The 23,095-nt window shown below is 37.6% G+C and overlaps 1 protein-coding gene across 1 annotated transcript; it reads left to right on the top strand.

Moving 5' to 3' along the window:
- The first annotated feature begins 203 nt into the window (after nucleotides 1-203).
- On the top strand, nucleotides 204-11,832 carry LOC142150394 (olfactory receptor 5AP2-like). The gene is made up of 2 exons (XM_075205589.1): nucleotides 204-240; nucleotides 10,889-11,832. The coding sequence occupies exons 1-2, from the start codon at nucleotides 204-206 to the stop codon at nucleotides 11,830-11,832; spliced, it is 981 nt and encodes a 326-aa protein (XP_075061690.1).
- Nucleotides 11,833-23,095: the final 11,263 nt, after the last annotated feature.

Below are 23,095 nucleotides of genomic sequence, written 5' to 3'. Positions count from 1 at the left end.
TCATAATATTAAATAATTATATATATATATAATATATATATATATATATATACTGATATATGCTGACTGTTAGATGGACATATTGGTGATTATCAACAAATATAGAAACTTATTCCGGCAATAAAAATGACTGCTCAGACGAGGTACCATTGCTGGGGAAATGCACCCCAAAAAAGTATAAGTATAAACACCCAAAGTAAGCGATGGAATACCAGGTCCGCCACAAAGCACTCATGCACGGTATATACAATAGAAAGATATATTTATTAAAACATTCTAAAATCCACATTAAAATGGTAAACACAATATAACCACATATTGGAAATATCAGTGCCAATTAGAACATATGACAAAGTAGGTGCACCTACACGATGTTCAAATCATCAAGAAAATATATATATATTAAAATTGTTTTAATGTGATTCTATATTTCTACATTATGGGCCCCCGGGCAATGCAGTGCCCGGGGGCCCATAATATATACGTATCATATAATATATATATATATATATATATATATATAGGGCCCCCTTAACTTACCTTAAATCCGATCCCCTTCTCTTCTTTTGTCCGCGCTTAGTCTCTCTGTTCTGCATGCCTCCATGCAGTGCTTGCAGTGAATGTTGGGCGTGATATCACACCCAACATTCACTGCAAGCACAGTACGGAAGAAGGAACCATATATATTTCTATTGTATATACCGTGCATGAGTGCTTTGTGGCGGACCTGGTATTCCATCGCTTACTTTGGGTGTTTATATTGGTGATTATACCTGTAAAAGTAGTTGTAGTACACAGTTCACCCCTGTTTTAATCAACAAAAATATTGAAATCATGAAAATAAGTATTGGCTGCATTAAATACATAGCTGAATTTTGGGATAGAGATCATTGTTGTGTAAAAAATTTTAAAAATAGATTCACCATATATCATCTGTGTATCTAACGCATCAGTAAATATAATCACTATATGGATATTTGACACATAATAAATTTTGATTGTTATATAGAAAAAAAATTAATGTCATTCAAATAATCTCAGTGTACATGAACAGTATATAGTTATGGAAAATCCTTGGAAATCAAAATAAAACCCTGACAAATATTTTTTAAATCATTCATGTCATTTAAAAGGGAATTTTGGGATTAAAGCCTTAAACAATCATTGAAATAATAGATTGCAAACAAATTATATTACTCCGTGAAAATATAATTAAAGAAATCTTAATTTAAAATTACATATAATATCTAATTGAAGCCTTCAGTTAGATAGTTTTTAAGACTTTTTAAGATTTATAAATCACATCTTCTAATCATCATAAACATTTATTCTTTGTTTTATAATCATTGACCAGCTACCCATATCAGCTTGATTGATTATATAAGTGGGTTCTCACATAACTGTTTTAGGGCTAATATTTCCACAACTAATATTGAAACAATATATTTTTACCATTTATTTTAAGATTCTCAAATTATTATTTATTATTATTATTATTATTATCGTTTATTTGTAAGGCGCCACAAGGTTTCCGCAGCGCCGTACATGGTACAAACAGTAGACTATACAGTGTAAAACAGTACAGAACATTAAACACAAAGTACCAGTACTTAAGAAACTCCGGGCAGGCAGATACAGTAGAGACCAAATATAGGGACTCTCATTGTTTAGAGTAGGACCATCCTATATGCAAAAGCGCCTTGGCGTGGCAGGATGGCTTAAACATACATTTGCAAATGTGTGCAACAAAGACTTTTGCATTTTTATCTACAGTAGAAATGGCAGATCTGTTGCTGGCTATAGCAGTGTGCTGGGGGAAAAAATGTTGTGTGTATGTTCCTTGCAGGATAACCTCACCCTTTCAGCACCTGTTATGGCCTATAAATTGATTTGAGCAGCTTCCACTTTTGTATTTGTCTGAGAGGCATGTTGGTGTCAGTAGCTGAGGGGGAGTGCTGACATTGGATTGCTATTTGGAGGCTTCTGGGGTACCTCTTTGGTAAGTTAGCTCTCAATTTAAAAACACATATGTATGGCCCAAATATAGGGACTCTCATTGTTTAGAGTAGGACCATCCTATATGCAAAAGCGCCTTGGCGTGGCAGGATGGCTTAAACATACATTTGCAAATGTGTGCAACAAAGACTTTTGCATTTTTATCTACAGTAGAAATGGCAGATCTGTTGCTGGCTATAGCAGTGTGCTGGGGGAAAAAATGTTGTGTGTATGTTCCTTGCAGGATAACCCCACCCTTTCAGCACCTGTTATGGCCTATAAATTGATTTGAGCAGCTTCCACTTTTGTATTTGTCTGAGAGGCATGTTGGTGTCAGTAGCTGAGGGGGAGTGCTGACATTGGATTGCTATTTGGAGGCTTCTGGGGTACCTCTTTGGTAAGTTAGCTCTCAATTTAAAAACACATATGTATGGCCCAAATATAGGGACTCTCATTGTTTAGAGTAGGACCATCCTATATGCAAAAGCGCCTTGGCGTGGCAGGATGGCTTAAACATACATTTGCAAATGTGTGCAACAAAGACTTTTGCATTTTTATCTACAGTAGAAATGGCAGATCTGTTGCTGGCTATAGCAGTGTGCTGGGGGAAAAAATGTTGTGTGTATGTTCCTTGCAGGATAACCCCACCCTTTCAGCACCTGTTATGGCCTATAAATTGATTTGAGCAGCTTCCACTTTTGTATTTGTCTGAGAGGCATGTTGGTGTCAGTAGCTGAGGGGGAGTGCTGACATTGGATTGCTATTTGGAGGCTTCTGGGGTACCTCTTTGGTAAGTTAGCTCTCAATTTAAAAACACATATGTATGGCCCAAATATAGGGACTCTCATTGTTTAGAGTAGGACCATCCTATATGCAAAAGCGCCTTGGCGTGGCAGGATGGCTTAAACATACATTTGCAAATGTGTGCAACAAAGACTTTTGCATTTTTATCTACAGTAGAAATGGCAGATCTGTTGCTGGCTATAGCAGTGTGCTGGGGGAAAAAATGTTGTGTGTATGTTCCTTGCAGGATAACCCCACCCTTTCAGCACCTGTTATGGCCTATAAATTGATTTGAGCAGCTTCCACTTTTGTATTTGTCTGAGAGGCATGTTGGTGTCAGTAGCTGAGGGGGAGTGCTGACATTGGATTGCTATTTGGAGGCTTCTGGGGTACCTCTTTGGTAAGTTAGCTCTCAATTTAAAAACACATATGTATGGCCCAAATATAGGGACTCTCATTGTTTAGAGTAGGACCATCCTATATGCAAAAGCGCCTTGGCGTGGCAGGATGGCTTAAACATACATTTGCAAATGTGTGCAACAAAGACTTTTGCATTTTTATCTACAGTAGAAATGGCAGATCTGTTGCTGGCTATAGCAGTGTGCTGGGGGAAAAAATGTTGTGTGTATGTTCCTTGCAGGATAACCCCACCCTTTCAGCACCTGTTATGGCCTATAAATTGATTTGAGCAGCTTCCACTTTTGTAGATACAGTAGAGACGAAGCGGAAGAACAGGTATGGAGACAGGAGGGAAGAGGGCCCTGCTTATACAAGCTTACATCCTAAGGGAGGGTACACAGAATCAGGTACATAAATAAATAAATAAAAACTTTCTATCAATGAACCTTTCATGTGATGTGGATAAAAGTGGATGGGTTTTAAAACATATTGGGGGCATTCCCTGCTGACTGCAGACTGCGGGATAATGGTGCTTACTTATTCTGCAGCATGCAAACATGCATAACTTGTGGCACAATATTATTTACATAAGATCTAAGGGGTGAAGAAAATATACTTAGTGTGTCATTTGATGCTATGAAAGGGGGCAACACAGCAATTTTCTCTATGCAAAAAAGGATTTAAGTAAGTACGGATATTTAGGATTTGCTGGCTAGAAGTTGTTCTATATTTTCAATGATATGTCTTGTGTACCTTCTAGATGCAGTTTATAAGGAAATTAGCATATTTAAATACATTACAAGCAACATAATAAAAACAGTCAAACACACAAAAGTACCACATGTAGTAAAGAAAACTCCAGTTTTGTACATGAATAATTTAAGCAATAAATTAGGCTATACAAACTGTACTTTAGGTGACAATGGAAACATTGTAACTAATGCTGGTGGTGGTTCAACAGTATTATTAGGCTGGACCTGATGTAGTAGTCCTATAGGGTTATTAGACTGGACTTGATGTAGTGGTCCTATAAAGTTAGTAGGTTGGGCTTGAAGTAGTGTTCTACGAGTTAGTAGTATGGACTTAATTTATTGGCCCTAGAGGGTTAGTAAGCTGGACCTGACATAGTGGTCCTACAGGGTTATTAGACTGGACTTGATGCAGTAGTCCAACAGTGTGATTAGGCTGGACCAGATGTATTGGTCCTACAGGGTTATTAGACAGGACTTGATGTAGTGATCCTACAGTATTTTTAGACTGGACCTGATGTAGTGATCCTACAGTATTATTAGACCGGACTTGATGCAGTGGTCCTACAGTATTATTAGACTGGACTTGATGCAGTGGTCCTACAGTACTATTAGGCTGGACCTGATGCAGAGGTCCTACAGAGTTATTAGACTGGACTTGATGCAGTGGTCCTACAGGGTTATTAGACTGGACTTGATGCAGTGGTCCTACAGTATTATTAGGCTGGACTTGATGTAGTGGTCCCAAAGGTTTATTAGACTGGACTTGATGTAGTAGTCCTACAGTATTATTAGGCTGGACTTGATTTAGTAGTCCTACAGTATTATTAGGCTGGACTTGATGTCGTGGTTCTACAGTATTATTAGGCTGGAATTGATGTAGAGACCCTACATGGTTGATGCAGTGGTCCTACATAGATTGTCGGTTTGGGCTTGATGTAGTGTTCTACCGAGTTAGTAGGATGGACTTGATTTATTGCCCCTACAAGGTTAGTAAGCTGAACCTACTGTAGTGGTCCTAGAGAATTATTAGCCTAGACTTGATGTAGTAGTCCTACATTATTAGAAGGATGGACTTAATTTATTGGTCCTACTGAGTTAATAGACCGGACTTGATGTGATGTTATTACTGTTTGCAGGTGCCGATTGATCAGGGGCAGTTAAAAAAAACAGAAATACACTTGTAAATTTCCTTGGTAGATAATTAGATGCTTTTGCACTTCTATAATTTAACTTTACTAGAATTTATCTGACTGGTGCAAGTTGGACCATGAAAGAAAATGTCTGATTGTTTACTATGGTTGTAGTGTAGATTTGCACAATCTTAATTAATACCAATGTTGACACAAGTATACACAATCCATAACATAAGTAAAGTAATAAAATAAATAGAATTTTAGCAGTATTGGTTAATTCAGGGATAAATAATTCCACCAAATACAGGAACATTTATTGGTTTGATTCCAATTTACTATAATTAGTGATATGTGCTCTGGGGCAGAAGCTTATTGTACTCCTGGGTCACTGAGTTTAATATAAAGAAGAATTATCAGCCTCAGCAGTGAGAAGCCCTGTGGATCCCGTATGTCAGACATTTATATGCAGACAGATCAGAGACCAATATACATCTCTTACCACAGGTATCAATTTATTTATCATTTTATACAAATACAAGAAACTGGTGACTGAAATACAGGGGCATTACTAGGACCAGGACCCCAGGCCTGAGACCCAAGCTTGGTTGTCCTGGTCATTTTTAAATGGATTTTACTATTATTACGGGAATTATTATATTACTACATTTGAGTTACTGAACAATTTTCAGAAATTAACTCTTTTGTTAGTGTCACTGACATAGCCCATATATGACAGAAGCGAATGTGCTGAGCTTGGATGTGGGACTTTTGAGAACACAAAATTATAGAATAATTTATTAAAAATAGATAAAGTCTTATCGAGATGCTTTTATTATCTGTAAATACAGAGCTCGCAGTTCAAAGTCGTGTAAGCCCAGAAAAAGTTTTACAAAGAATAATAAATTCTAAACTTCTCCATTATCATAACAGGTGTTAACTGACAATGAAACACTAATATCTTATTATATAATTTCGCTATAGGCTATAACAGATAAACATATTAGCATATTGTCTATTAATTGGATTAATCCTTATACATACATTGTAACCATGTAAAATACAGCGCAAACTCTTTACCAATAAAATTCACACAATTATACATCTTTTGTCTAAAGTGTTACTAAGAAACAACTCTACTAATAAGAATCTCATAACCTTGTGGGACAGTCTAAATTTCAAGGCTGTTAAGGCAGAGACACCACACTAAACTAAATCTTGCAATGATTAAACACTTTGAAAGACAAATTATTTTTCTGACATAAGCAACAAAACTTCCATTTTGTGTTATATAAACAATCTTATCCCTACTGAAATCTAATGTTACATTCAGGGGCAAATGCAGGATTTGTAGAGAGGGGTTTCCACACCACGACACCAGTGGGCGTGACAAGCATGCATGGGGGCGTGGCTATAATATTATACAGTGCTTGGCTGCTCTCCAACTCTTCCTATCCCCATGATATACATGGGCAATGCTGCGTGCACTACTGTTAAGTTCACGCAGCTCTCCCTTTTCAAGCAGAGCCATGTGAGCAGGGTCCAGCCACCTCAATTATACAGTTCCCCAGGCTTGGAGGGGGGTTTCTAGGCACTAGGAAACCCCCTTTCGGTTTGCCTATGACATTGTCTGTGAAGGTGACACATTGCATCATGTGGCAAATATCACTATATCCCATGTCTGGTACATGATGCTATAATGTAAACACAGAAAGATACAATGATTCACTAAAGTTCATTTATAACATTCGCAGCTACAACTCCTGATGTTTTTTGCAGATGTTCATAGTGATGATTCATCATCAATAGTTGATAGCTGAATCATCAATGAAACTTTCTGCTGAGAGTTCTTCTAAGGTTGAAGAGTAAAGACATGTTTTTTTTTTTTTAACATGGAGCGATATTTAGATATCTAGTAATTAACTAGTAGATAACTAGTAATTTTCATGAGAACACATCATCATCATCATCACCATTTATTTATATAGCGCCACTAATTCCACAGCGCTGTACAGAGAACTCACTCACATCTGTCCCCGCCCCATTGAGGCTTACAGTCTATATTCCCTAATATACACACACATACACACAGACTATGGTCAATTTGTTAGCAGCCAATTAACGTACCAGTATGTTTTTGGAGTGTGGGAGGAAACCGGAGCACCCGGAGGAAACCTACGCAAACACGAGGCGAATATACAAACTCCTCACATATAAGGTCATGGTCGGGAATTGAACCCATGACCCCAGTGCTGTAAGGCAGAAGTGCTAACCACTACACCACTGTGCTGCCCACATCGGTTTTTCCCTCTAGAAATCTTGAGTGGGAGTAAAGAATAAGAGAAAGAAATTGGTTTTTTTGTCTCAATTTTGCTTCAGTAAAAATTGTATCTGCTAATTTATAACCCTTAATTTCGATTCAGAATATGTTTTCTCCTGTAATGCCTCCTGTGTTCTCTCCCAAGATTACGAGGTGGATATGTAAAAAAAACCTTTAAAAAGATGAGCTAATTGAGCATTTTCTTTTATTAATCTTTTAGTTCCACTTTCACATCATGAGTATTCTAAAACGAAAGCAATGTAATGAAGTGATTTATCGATGTTCTGTATGTATCATATTTTGTCGTAGGATTTCCTTTTCCCATTTGAAGAGCTTCCCATTATAATAATCTCTTCTATCTCCCTGAAATTTATTTTGCCATCTATGATATTTTTTTCTGCTCAATCTAGACTTTATATTTTCAAACATTTTGTAAAGTCTGAATACCATCAAGTTAATTGGTATATTGATCTAAGCTCTAAGCACAGTGACTTAGTGGTTAGCACTTCTGCCTCACAGCACTAGGGTCATGAGTTCAATTCCCGAGCATGGCTATATCTGTGAGGAGTTTGTATGTTCTCCCCGTGTTGTGTGAATTTCTTCCCACACTCCTAAAACATACTAGTAGGTTAATTGGCTGCTATCAAAATTGACCTTAGCCTCTCTCGGTCTATGTGTGTTCGAATGTTAGGGAGTTTAGACTATAAGCTCCAATGGGGAACGGACTGATGTGAGTTCTCTGTACAGCGTTGCGGAATTAGTGATGCTATATAAAAAGCTGATGATGAAAATGAATATGTCATTTAATTAGAATGGTTATAAGTTTTATAGAGAATTTTGGAAGTTCAAATTCTCACTCTGTCTTCAAACTTTCATATATTCATTTTCAGGTATTTTCAGATATTAATAACATCAAGGAGAAAAACATGAAAGTGAGACAAGTTTTATATCTGTGTTCCCTACTGCCAAATGTTTGCAGACAATTATTGACTGAGGCATAAACCTACTTACACACCTACTGCTAAAAGTCAATTTGGTGGACTTCAAGTGTCAATGAAAGTGATAATAAATACTTTATAAATGTTCCTTCTAATAGAACATTCAGTCAAACAAACAGGTGCCTTTCTGATGAAGGCCCAAAAATCTTGGTCCAATCATTGTATTTGTCAACCAAATACTTTGTGTTAAAGAGTAATATTAAAAACCATCTGGAGGCTGTTGCTACTGAATAAAGGACAAGTTTGTCCAGTAATAAGATTGTCACTGGGTCTCTAGTGATGGGGAATTAGATTTTGTAGAAACAATCTCCTGAGATTTATTTATCACACAACTTATTTCAATGGTGCAACAAAGTCCTTCTTGGAAGATCTATAGAGGTGAATATCTATAGAAAACTGAATGACATGTCACCAAATTTTAATGTATAACAGGTATTCCTCAATAATGATGTATCGCTACTGCCTCGCAGATCTTCTCATTTGGACTTGACATAGTTCTGTTAAAAATAATGTATCGCAAATTAAACAGAAGTGATAACTTTAATACATTAAATTACATAATTGGGTACTGACTATTGGGTACATTGAACAAAGTGAGACACATAAATGAATATTTATAATAAATTAACACAATTGTATGTACACTTGTTCAAAATATCATCACAAAGCATGAAAAAAAGATATGAGAAATTGCTTTGGAGCAATTAAATGACCCCACGCGCAGGAGGATCAAAGTTCTTAAATGGTAGAAAGCCAACAATCTTGATAGAATCAGGTAAAGTTTTGGCTACATTACTGCTCACATTAATCTACCTTTACCAGTCAGAGTTCATCCCCAGGAGGTAAGCTATGGACTATATAAAATTGCTATTAGCATAATATAGGCCCAAGGGGTAGATTTATTAAAGTAGAGGTGTTGCCCGTAGCAGCCAGTCAGATTTTGGCTATTATTTATCTAATACATTCTAGAAGATGATAGCTAGAATCTGATTGGCTGCTATAGGCAACACCTCCACCTTTCCTTTTAAGCAGATTTGATATATCTACCCTTATAAACCGTACGTTATATGTACCAGTTCTGGATATTGAACAATTATTTGACATGGCGGGGTGGAAGTTCCTGGAATTGAATGTAGAATAATTTATCATTTGTCAAATCTTTGAAGGTCCTTTATTCTCACCTGAGAGCCGATATAAACATGCAAAGAGACAAAGAAAAACAAGGAGATGACATTCTACCAAATGGCAGTGTTTGCAGAGGAATTTAAACTGGTCGAAAGGAGAAGTTGGGTGGAGTGAGGGAATTCCTAACAAAATGTGTATCGCTATGCCTAGGTTAGCACAGAAATACAAATACTTTATTTTAGCTTGTGGGACAAGGTTTCCTACATAATATAAAGAGAGGAGAGGTTGTATTTTACTGACATTTCTTGCTGTGTGGAAGGGGACACAGCTATAATTTCTATATAAGAACTTGAACTTTGCACCAACTCAGAGCTGGCAGAGATTGAATCGTGTTCTATAAAGATGTCATTTTTACCTTCCAGTTACACTTCAAGGGAAAAAAGCATTTTTACGTCATTGCAAAATTTAAATGAAAGCTTTAAACACATATAAAATCCACGTGTATTAAAGCACAGTCTCAATATCCCCTCACTCTTATAACTAACAGAAAAACAAAATAAATTATTAAACTAAACTGTATTTTAGGAGAAAAATTAAAAAATTCTAATTTAATGTCAGGGCAGTTATAAGACGATGGCACCTTGATGTGACAGTCAGACGTTTTCACAACATGTCTCTTGAGAGAACCTCTACGTTGAAAGGCATATTCTGAGAGTGGAGAGTGGACGTGCAGCCCAAAATGCATTAGCACATACATTTTATTGTAGAGGTTGGCTGCATTTTTTATTTTGCCTTGGCTTGAATTTTGAGCCTGCACCTGTGTTATCTGTTGTGACCAATAACCTGTGCCTGACCTGTGCCTGCTGTGTCTTCTTCCAGTTGTTCCTTAGTCTGCCCTGTGACATCTGCTGCCTACTAAAGCTAGTCTTGGGGACACCATCGGTGAAAATCTCATTGCAAAAGCCCATAACTTCCTTGCAACGGTTACCCAAAATGACCCGATGCTCATTAGATTTTGCACCTTAGGTAAGCCATAGCTAGATGGTAGCTGTAAAGTCTCTCTAGTTGTAGATGACTTGTGAGATGAAAAGTATTTGAATGTTGATGCAATAGATTAAAGTAATACAACATGACTATGTATTGTAGCTTATTCTGTTTAATCGAAGAACGTATTATTAAAGACAAGGTAAATTAATTTTATATATATATATATATATATATATATATATATATATTGATGACACACTGTGGTGAAGTTCATGCCCCTATACACAATCACATATTGCAGATAGTATTGTGCATTTCTTTCTTTTTACTGCATTGCAAATTTTGCAACTTTCTTTAACATCGAAAATATTTGATATTTTAAATCAATATTTATTTCAGCACTACAGAGAGAGCTCAATGGACGTCATAAACAAAACACAAGTGACAGTGTTTGTGTTTTCCTCTTCATATTCTTCTTACATGTTTACTTGGTGACAATAGTGGGAAACATCGGTATGATGACTGTTGTCCATAACACATCCAACCTCCACACTCCGATGTACTTCTTCCTGAGTTACCTCTCTCTGGTGGACCTTCTCTACTCATCAGTTATTACTCCTAAAATGTTGTCCGACCTTTTCTCCATGAGGAAGACCATCTCATTTGATGGATGTGCCCTTCAGTTCTTCTTCTTTGCTTCTCTGGCATGTACTGAGGTTTTTCTTCTCTCAAACATGTCGTATGACCGATATGTTGCTATATGTCATCCTCTCCATTATGTCTCTATAATGACCAAGAAAAAATGTTGGTATCTGGTTGTCTTGGCTTTCACAATTGGCTTCCTACAGTCACCCATGCAGACCAGCTGTATATTTACTCTCAAGTTCTGTGGTTCAAACCTTATAGACCACTTCTATTGTGACATACCTCCACTGATCAAGCTGTCCTGCTCAGATAGTTTCCCCTGTGCCATAATAACTGTTATCTTCATAGGTTCTAGTGGCTTAGGTTCATTGACTACTATCCTGATCTCATATACTTTCATCATTTCTTCCATTTTAAGGATGAAATCTGCTGAGGGTAGACAGAAAGCCTTCAGTACATACTCTTCTCATCTCATGTGTGTCACCATCTTCTATGTGTCTGTTTTCTTTACTTATCTACGCTCTCCCTCCAATGTCTTAGAAAAACAAGACAAAATAGCTGCTGTTTTCTACTCAGTATTGACACCAATGCTGAATCCACTTATATACAGTCTGAGGAACCAAGAGGTGAAAAGAGTCATGAAAGAAGCAATGTACAATGTTACTGTTAGATGTAGATTTAATAATGTCATTCATTAGGGATAGAGACGGGAGTCAATAAACCATGTTTAACTAATATATTTATCATCATCATCATCTATTTAATTCTATAGAGCCACTAATTCTGCAGCGCTGTACCGAGAACTCCCTCAAATCAGTCCCTGCCCCATTGGAGCTTACAATCTAAATACCTTAACATACACACAGACTGAGAGAGTCTAAGGGCAATTTAATAGCAGCCTTTTAACCTACTAGTATGTTTTGCAGTGTGGGAGCAAACCGGAGCACCCAGAAGAAACCCACGTAAACACGGGGAGAACATACAAACTCCAAACAGATAAGGCTATGATCAGGAATCAAACTCATGACCCCAGCGCTATGAGGTATAAGTGCTAACCACTGAGCCACTGTGCTGCCCACAGATGTGTGTAACTGAATGATGTGTGTAGGTGACTAATGTGTATAACTTACTGATATATATATATATATATATATATATATATATATATATATACTAGCTGAGGTACCCAGCATTTCCATTTTTGAACCTTCAAGTTATTAAGTTAACAATGAGTTGGATGTAAGTGTTAACATTTTTTAAATAATTAGCAACTTAGAAGATCGTCCAACACTCCCATTAGGTGGCTGCCCAGTATCATTTTTGTTTTTATATTAAATGTTATCTAAATCCATCCAGTGGAAGGCCCAGAACAGATTCCCCGTGTCAAAGTTCTGGCCAGTGTATACCAACAGGAGGTCCGACCGGGACCTAAAACCCCTAGTAAGTCTTCTGGGATCCAGTGCTACAAGTTTGTGAAGTTTTTGTCCAAATCCTTCTAGTGGGATGCTCAAAACAGGCTCCCGAGTTAAAGTTCTGCCCAGCGTACACCAATTGGAGGTCCAAAAACCTGGCCAGGATCCAAATGGACCACCTTGCACTGTTTTCATACCAGTCAGAACAGGCGTGTCTGAATGCATAACCGGACAGTCAAAGAAACCAAATCCATATAGTGGAAGGGCCAGAACAAGCTCCCTGGGTCAAAGTTCTGACTTGCGTACACCAACGGGAGGTCCAACCAGGACCTTAATCCCCTAAAATGTCTTCTGGGATCCAATGTAACCTGTCTTTGAAGTTTTTGTCCAAATCCATCCAGTGGAAGGCTCAGAACAGTCTCCCCAGATCAAAATTCTGCCGATCGAACAACTAGCAGAAGGTACCTAACCCCATTACATCCTGTCCAGATTCCAAATGGGCAGATCTAACTGCGCCGATTGGGTTTCATCCCAATCGGTGCAGGGGTGTCAGAATGCAAACAAACCAAATCCCAGTGGAGGGCCCAGAACAGGCTCCCCAGGTCAAAGTTCTGGCCAGCATACACCAACGGGAGGTACGACTGAGACATACACCCCCTAGCATGTCTTCTTGTATCCAATGTTAAAAGTCTGTTGAAATTTTCATCCAAATCCATCCAGTGGAAGGCTCAGAACAGGCTCCGTGGGTCAAATTTCTGGCCAGTGTACACCAACGAAAGATCCGACCGAGACCCTAAACCCTTTAATATCTGCCCGGGATCCAACTGGACCACCTCGTGTTGGTTTCATCCGAATCGGTGCAGGGGTGTGGAAGATATTCGCCTACAAACAAACAAGCAAACAATCAGATAAACAAACAAATTTCTTCTTTTATATATAGAGAGATCCAAATTAACACCTAGTTCTAGCTAATAAATTTTACTGTACTATTATTTACAATTGCCATGATTAACTCACTTTACTTTCTCCTTGATGTCAGTAGTTTCTACCTGTATAACTGAGTATACAAAATAGTATTGTTTATATCATTTACTGAGAAATCTAAATATTTAAATTAAAGAGACTCTTCGCCCAATCAATAATGCAAAAACAAAAGGTGGATGCTGCAGAGTAGGAGATATGTAAAAATAGTATTAGTATGTGTTGTATTTCAGCTATGAAGCGGTAGAAACTTTAAAAGCAAGTACAAGCAATACAATTTATCTTATTTTTAATTGGAAGATATGAATTTGAAATTAATTGGGAACCAAACTTTAAAGTGGAACCAAACATTCAAATATTAAAATGCATATGTTAAAGTTTCATACATAGACTATCAGCTTTGCAAATGATCCATTTTCCCTAATCCCATATTTTCTGTGATTTCTATATTTGCTAACAAAGAGCTTTAATTATGATCCCAACAAAGATGATTTCACTATAGTCTATGACAAGTGTTTTAATGAAAATGACAATGTCATTTATAAAACAATATATATTTTGTTTGTCTTAACAGTGTGTTGCTCCGCATACAGAGGGGGTAGGTAGGTGATTTTACTTGTGTACTGGAGGATACTTTTACTATGTATTGAATAATTGTGAAATCTTTGTTCTTATAGCACTGAAAGGATGACAATTCCCTTAAAAAAAATTTGGATCGTTAGTTATTTATCTTCATTTCTTATAATGTATAAACCAAGTGTATCTTGGTCAGATTCTCTGGAAACTTTGCTTAAATATTGTGAGCAGCGACTGGATGTGTTGTGGTCAGTGAACTGTTTCTAGCAGTCGTCTTATATAGTTGATGGAAAATAGGGGATAGATTTACTAAACTAAGGGTTTCATAAATTGGAGATGTTGCCTATAGCAACCAATTCTAGCTGTCATTTTGTAAAATGTACTAAATAAATAAAAGCTAGAATCTGATTGGTTGCTATGGGCAACACCTCCACTTTTTCGAACCCGCAGTTTAGTAAATATGTCTATATCTATTTGCGAGGTCTTTATAATAGTGCTCAATTACAATCTGCATTCAGTTTTTTATTTTAGAGCCAAATAATTATTAATAATATGTTTTCTTTATTTTTAATTGCTATTGATTTTACCATCAGTAATCATGTTTTATTCATGTTTTTTCGTACTACAATTCATATGAAGATCACAATAGTGAGATTTTATAGAACTGTTTTATTTAATAATACATTTCAATTTGATTCACGCATGATAATTTATTTAATTTTAAGTTTGATGTTAAAATTTCTATATTTTTATTCTACCATATTTTTTAAACCAGAAAATGATATGGCCCTACATTTAAGAACAAACAAATATCCCAATATGTCCAATCACTCATAGAGTAGTTGTACAAAGAGATTTTATATTTCCCGAAATGCACAGATAATATTTTGGTGCTTCTTTATCTTACAGCTGTGTATATATACCCTTATTATCCTATGTCAATAATCATTACTATAATTACATTTTTTACTTATTTTAAATAAACTTACGCACATGTCAGTATGCAGATTGTATCTACTCTAACACCTATGTTTTCCTACAGAATGGTAAAGGTAAGGGTCAAGGGAGTGTAGGCAGACTAAAGTAAGGTACAGTACAGACTCATATTTGGAAATGCTGTAGACATATCTAGAAGGTATATCTGGTGTATATGCATATGTGCTGGAGGGCTCTAGCTAGCTGCTTCTGATTGGCTGATTATGGACCGACCCCTCTAGCTGATAGTGCCTAATGTATTAACCATCATAACTTGGTTGTCTAATTTCAAACCTTACCTATACCATGTCTTAACTTAACTTACATACTTAACATAACTAAAATAACGACACAGAGACTGAACACATGGCAAAATTAGGTCACAGTTTATTTAAATGACATTGGTGGCAGAGAAACTGCACTGTGGGACAGCTAACGACTGATAACAGAAACCAAGTGTGAACATGGCAAACTGGGCAGCACGGTGGCTTATTGGTTAGCACTTCTGCCTTACAGCACTGGGGTCATGAGTTCAATCCCTAACTATGGCATTATCTGTGAGGAGTTTGTATGTTCTCCCTGTGTTTGCGTGGGGTTCCTCCAGGTGCTCCAGTTTCCTCCCACACTCGAAAAACATAGTAGTAGATTAATTGGCTGCTATCAAATTGACCCTAGTCTGTGTGTGTGTGTGTTAGGGAATTTAGACTGTAAGCCCCAATGGGGCAGGGACTGATGTGAGTGAGTTCTCTGTACAGCGCTGCGGAATTAGTGGCGCTATATATAAATAAATGTTGATGATGATGATGAACATGGCAAACTGGCCTTGTATCCACATAACAAACCAGGCTACTCCCTAACTACTTGGCCAGCGCAAAATCTGGCAGCAGGTGACCACACCCCCTCTCGACTCATAATAGTCTGCTTCTAAGCAGGCTAAGAGATCCTTCACACAAAAAAGACCAAGAGTCACTTTACCTCGAAGGGGAAAGTGACCTGAGGCCAATCAGTGATAGCGCCGTATTCATCAGCCTCTGCCCGCAGTGCTCTTCCTGCCAACTGTGCCTGCTCTGAATCGCGGAAAAAAGCATTGATTAAAACACGATGAGGCAGGAAGAAGCCTTGAACATCCATTTGTAGACAGACCCATATCGGCCTGCCTCATCAGTGAGCTGTTGGTCTAGTCAACTTGCAATGCTACCTGGGAAAAATATTACCCTGGTTGTCAGTGTATCGAGGAAGTCCGTACAGAACTGCTGCAATAGGTCAGCAGCTAATCAAATATACATTATTCACATAGTTTATAGTAAACATTCAAAACTAGCCTTTTATTTTTCCACAGATTGATTTGTCCTACAAATTCAGAGTGTTTATGTCATTGTGTGAATAAGTCCCTATATCACTTGGGAATTTGTGATATGTGCCTATAAGTCAGCAAAATGGGTTATACTGTGTGTGTACTAGTCACCACAATAGGTCTCTGCTGCGTATACTTATCAATAGGACTTTGCTAAGTCATCAGGGTCGGCTGATGCTGTGTACACTAGTCACCAAAATGACATTTACAGAGTAAAGTAGTCACCAGAATGACATTTACAAAGTATAGTAGTCACCAGAATGAACTCTGCTGTGTAAACTGGTCAACACCTGTGTAAATGGGCTCCAATCTATATTGTATATTTGTCACCAGAATGGCCTATATTGTGTATACTAGCCACAAACGCAACAGTTGGATATAAAAATCACTAAACTTTGTGTATACTAGTAAACAGAATCTGATTCTTCACAGTATACTACACAGTACAGGGTATAACCAAGAACAAAAAATGCAGCACTGACAATATATATCTGAAAATTGTTCATAAGTAATAAATGGAACTTCCCTCCTCGAGTGGAACAAACAAGAGATGATCTCACACAATCACCATAAGTATCTAATATATATAAGCCTAGCGGCGTGTGTTAGTGTGTGTGTGTGTGTGTGTGGAAAAAACTATTTTCTCAGAAAGGGCTCATCCAATTGACCTGAAATTTGGTATACTGACATTATTTGACAAAAAAATTATAATAGTGAAGTCAGTTAACTTCCATCATCCCCCCTTCCCCCTGTGGGAGGGGTAGTGAAGGCTAAATTTACGAGTTGAGGGCTCAAACTCTTGACTCCTTCCGGAATGCCATGGTGGTGGTGGTGACATGTGGACAAAACCATGTTAAGAAAGGGCACTTACGTCGGGAAGTAACGCAAATATATTGAAATATATTGAATATACATACCAGGTGTTGGCCAGTTTTTAACCCCGGGGTTCATTTGGATTGCCGAAAAACACAGTCCGTTTTAGGAAATCACCTGCACTACACGTAAAGCACTTTATCAGGACTGTTTGTGACTGGTTTGAAATCTACGGGCTCAAAAAAGAAGATAAATACCTGCTTGTTTTTCAATGGTGCTAATTGTACCTAATGGTGTGTGTTTAATCTGGACACCTATACAGTGGACACTTTCTACACTTATCGATCGAGCCTACTATGGATTAAAATACCACCCATTATTATCTTCAGCCTGTGATACGGACATTTGCAACTGCAGTGTGTTTTTTTCCTGCATTTTAATATATGGTACCATATTATATGTTTTGGCCATAACTCCGGTGAAATTGTTTTATTCATAAAATTCTGAGAATTTAGCATCTGTTTATCACCTTATCTTAATCCATTGAATATCAATTCTGGGATTTATTCCAGATGAATGGTTCATTTAATGTGTCTTATCTATAATTATTACACATGTATTTAATAAATTGTTTATTTGTATAATATACTTGATGCTTTGCGCTCTCCTTTTCTATATGACCTCTATATAGGCCTTTTTGATGTACATTTGGGAATCTCTGTAGCAGGTTTATAGAAATATTATTTTATGTTTGTTATGGGGGTGAGGATTCCATTTCTTTGCTTCTGTCTCACTTAAATTATAATGATTTTTGTATTAAATTCACTGGTAATCACAGTCAGGCACAAATTAATTATTTGCACGTTGCATTTTCTGTGAGAGATGATAAAATTGTCACTCAGATTTATACAAAGGATATAGATTGATTTAAATATTTACATTTTGAAAGTGGTCATGCAGAGAAGTGGAAAAACAATATTCCAAAGGGTTAATTTCTTGCGGTGCGGAGAAATTGTTCGGAGAGTGATGACTTTAGAAGGCAGATGAGAATACTTTATTAATAATTTATAGGACAGGGTTACCCAAGGCCCTTATTGAATAATGCGATTAAGGAGGTGGATTCTCTGGATTGCAGAATCCTTTTGGTTCATAAAGATAAAGAAAAATCAAGGAGAAGTGTTTGGACTGTCGGATCAACTATGTGGTGTATCTTATTAACTGTGGAATGCAGGAATCAGTACGTGGGATGTACGATAAGGTCACTTTATTTACGGTTTCTTGAAAATAGACAAAATAGACTTCAGTGGTTAAACACACATACTTTATGCCAACATGTTAATTTGTGTCCGAATGGTAATTTGAAAAATATAGGAATAAAAGTGATTGAACAGATTGGTACTATCAATAGAGGATGTGATAGATTAGGGGGGTATTCAACTGTTAGCGAGACGGGTGAAAATCCCACGCTCTAAAAATAATTATCCTGATTTTTGCAGAATTCAGATGGTACAAAATAAAGGTAAAAAACCCCACACATTTTATTCCAGTAAATAAGGTAAAGAAGTAGGTTTGGATATGATTTTAGAACCCTAAACCTTAAGTATCACCTACAACATAGTAATCCCTTTTTGCAGACTATATCTTTTGATATAAATGACAGCATTAAAACCTGGCCCTTTTCTTTTCATTCTTTCTAAACTGCAACCAGGAACTCTTGGTATATTTGTACAGTTTCAATAATTTAGAACATTACACATCACGCTAATTCAACAGATCTAAGGGTGTAACACACATCGTAAAATAATACTTATACTATAATAAAAGGAGCTAATCCTGCATACATATATATATATATATATATATATATATATATATATATATATATATATATCTATATCAGAAAAACCCATTAAAATAATTCAAAAAAATATTTTTCACTTAACATTTCAACAGATATTACAGGGTGTGTATCTGCAATTCTAATAAGTAACAATAGTAATTTTAAATGACAATAGACTATCAGGTCACTCGCACATGAGATTCACTTGGATTCCTGACTAGACAATATCACTGGATTGATTTGGGGAAAATTCAGAAAACTAGCTACACCCAATATCTCACTGAAAACGTATGTGTTACAACTTATACAAATGTTCATATAATCCACAAGAACCCGTTCTTCTTCTACTGAAAATCACTCATGTTTTCCTCCTATGTTAAGTATAATGTGTTTAAACTATGTCTCCATGTATGTCTATGAAAAAAGCTGCAGTCACCCTGAGGAAAAACCAACCCTGCAAAGACATTTAAAGCTGCAGTCTGCTCCACATATGCGGTAAGCACCAGCTTTGGCTTCTACTGGTGTTGGGAATGTGAGCACAGAGGCCGGGCAATCACCAATAGGAAGTGCTATTAAGTGTAGAGCTCTGGATCTCCAAAAAGAGTGGAAGAGTTTGATTCAGGTTGGTTACCAGAGCTAGGTTAATCATCAGTGTGATGAAACGAGGGGTGAATTTCAACTCAACCAGTCTGCACCTCATTTGTCACAAAGTGTGGACTATAGAACCATGTACTTTACTAGCCCTTGGAAGTCCCTGATGTCCCAGTCATGTTTTAAGACCATATATTTATTGGATTATGCTTAAACTTGTATATACTGTAACATGAAAGTGTATGGCTTTGCTAACTTGCTTACACATACAGATTAATCCATTGACTCAGCCTAGGCAGAAGGATTGAATTACATTGTTCACCAGATTTCTCTATGAATGTACATCATATCAGGGGGGATTGGCTTTGATTAGCTGTGTGTCTCTGTGTGTGAAGATAGTGGAAAAGTCCCACAGGTACAGGTCTTTATTTACTTACAGATGACTGCATTATGTTTGTAAATGTAATGTCTCTGGGATGTGACCTCTCCTGTTTAAATAAGCTAAAAAGTTTGCCAAAGGTTTGCCTGCAGTGTTAGCTCCCTCTCTGTACCCAGAAGCCTTAAGTGTGGGAACCAGAGCCAGCTTAAACAGATTGTCTTCATCATCATTTTTCATTAAACTGCAGACTGCAGAGGTCTTACTGCTGTTACTATTACCCCTTCTTAAAGCTTTAACCACTAAACTTATCATTAAAATAACGACACAAGGCAACTGTTAAATTTGGCCAAATGTAGGTCACTATTTATTAAAATTTAATTTGAATTCAAATAGATGGTGGAGATGGCAAAATCGTGAGGTGGCCCAACCTACGTCAAAATTACCAAACAGTGTATGGCCATCAGGTATTAACCACTGGTCCCAGGACAAATCCGATTGTCCAGTGCTAAATCTGGCGTCACTGTGACTCCCCCCCTCTGGGCTCACGATATCCCATCCGTTCAAGGCCGGCTAAGGAGTCCTGTTTAAAGGACCAAGAGCCAAGGTGCTTCAAAGAGGGTAGTGCCCTTCAGCCAATCAGCGATAGCACCGTATGACCGGTTGCCGACTCACAAAATGCTTTTCTGCCAGATACCTGTTCCGCAAAGCAAAAGGTTAATAATGACTTAACAACATACTATGGGAGGGCGCAGTGGGATTTACAGTTGGGCAAGGAGCATCCAGTATACCTTGCCTTGGAATATATGCTCTCTAGGAAGTAACACTCCCAGCAAGATCCCATAGGCTGGCCACTGGAGAGGAGTGAACCCAGACAGGGTAAGTACCATTTGTTAACCATGTCATCTGCATTTAGGGACATTTAGCTTATGGCTGCACTTGTCATTAAAGGGCATGCCGTAGTACTGGACAATCATTGACCAGAGATAAAATATCTGAATATGCAAGAATACAATAAGCATAATAACACAAACATGGATGGGCATGGATTAATAATTACAGCTAGCACGGACAGAGATACAAATTCTATGAGTGTGAGTAGACAAAGAGCAAAATAATATAGCATAAGACATGACATTATAGATGTACGAGATAGATGAACATAAGACATAGAATACAGAGGCTGTGACCAGAAACCAGAAGGGAGACTCTGATTCAGTAGAAAGAGTAGCGAGAGTGTAATCTGGATGACAAAGAATCAGTGGTTACAGCAAAGGACAGGGGATCAGCAATCTTCTTTCTTCATCCTCATTCACTGTGGGTCTTGCTAATCTATGTGTTTCATGAAAGTGGGGTGAGACTGGAGCAGGACCACTGCCGTGCTAGCAACTTGGAAGAGGAGTCTTTCTAGTAAAGGATTGAGCTTGGGCTGCATATCTCATGATTTGCTTTAATGAGAACTGTATAGTTTTGTGTATTGTTTTTTTGGTCCCCATGTGTTATGTTACAAAAATGATTTGACCCTTTCATAAAAGACAAGTGCTATAGCTCTATTAGGGATTTGTGCTAAATAAACATAAGATTTCTTTATTCATATATATTTTTGGGTGTGAAATTATATTCCCAAGTCCACGGTACAGAAATTAAGTGACAGATTGCAAGGCAGCCCAGTAAGGCACTAATTTGCTAGCTAACTCTGGGTACACTCTCTGTAGGTCACACAAGCAAATTTCCTGAGGGTATTGTGATACATTTTGCCAGTTCTATGACGTCTGCAAAATGTGTAATGCAGAATTTGCAAATGTAATGCAGAATGTTATTCAAAGTTAGAACCCTAGGAGTGGATAGCCAGAAGAGCTATCGAGACTTTTGGCATTTTTTTTTTATGTATTTTTATTAAACGGTCTTTAAATAGAAGCCTGACAATATTACATCATGGTGTAGTGAAGAGGTATATCACACAAATGTTCAAAAATTTAAATAAGTCTAAAAGAGTGGAAACTGGATATAAAGTAGTCAGGTCAAACAGATGCATCAATCATGAGAGACCGGAAGATTTTTGTAGCTATGCAGACATTAAGGGAAAGAAAAGACTAAGTAAGGAACTAGAAAAAGGTGGAGGAGATGAGGGTAGAGAGAAGAAAAGGTCTAAGAAAGAAAGGAGAAGGGAAGCAGGTAGAAAGGAGAAAGAAAGAGAAAGGGCGCAGTGGCAGGATCTGTCTTTAGGAGAGAGGAAGGGAGGGGGAAAGGGATGATAGTGAGCAGGATTGATAAGTGCTTCAGGAAAAGGGGGGGCAGTATTGGAAGTATGACATACATGGGTCCCAAACTTTATTAAAAGACTTGGAAGAGAATATTGATGATGCTGGTCATGAGTTCCATGCGGTGGATGTGCGAAAGTCTGGTGTGGTAAGGGATGGGGGAGCAGTTTTTTTCCAGTCAGCAGCAACTTGACTGCTAAAATAATGTGGTGGGCAAATTTATTCTGGCATCTGGCAGCCGAAGGGAAACCCAAAGTTAGGACAAAGAATTTTGGATCCAGCGGGAAGGAAATTTGAATTATAGATTCTAACAAGGGTTTAATATCCAGCCAAAAGGGGTCAGTTTTGGGCAGACCCACCATATATGAAGAAACATGCCCACACCAGAGCATGCATGCCAGTATCTATCAGAAGAGTCAGGCAGCATTTTACAAATACGAGTAGGACATAGCACCAGCAGAACAGTTTTCTTTATACGGACACAGATATACCCAGAGGCAGCATTTTCCCAAATTTCCGTCCAGTCATCATTGTTGAGAGAGTCACCCATGTCTCAATCCCAGGCAATCTCATGGGCATCACAAGGGGCGGGTGTTCGGTGTGGTCCATTCAGAATAGATGGTGGAGATAAGATCAGGCATGGATGCTCGATGTAGGCACAGCACCTCAATGGTGGTGAGAGGACAGGAGGTCAAGCAAGATTTAACCATTGTATGTAGGTTAAGTATCTGTAGATATTGGTAGAAAGTCCGGATGGGTCTTGTATGTTGGAGAATTGAGGG

This window comes from Mixophyes fleayi, chromosome 4 (assembly GCF_038048845.1).
Source record: "Mixophyes fleayi isolate aMixFle1 chromosome 4, aMixFle1.hap1, whole genome shotgun sequence".
Taxonomy (NCBI): Eukaryota; Metazoa; Chordata; class Amphibia; order Anura; family Limnodynastidae; genus Mixophyes; species Mixophyes fleayi.
Note: the sequence above shows the minus strand (reverse complement) of the source record. Positions and strands in the feature narration are given on the sequence as shown.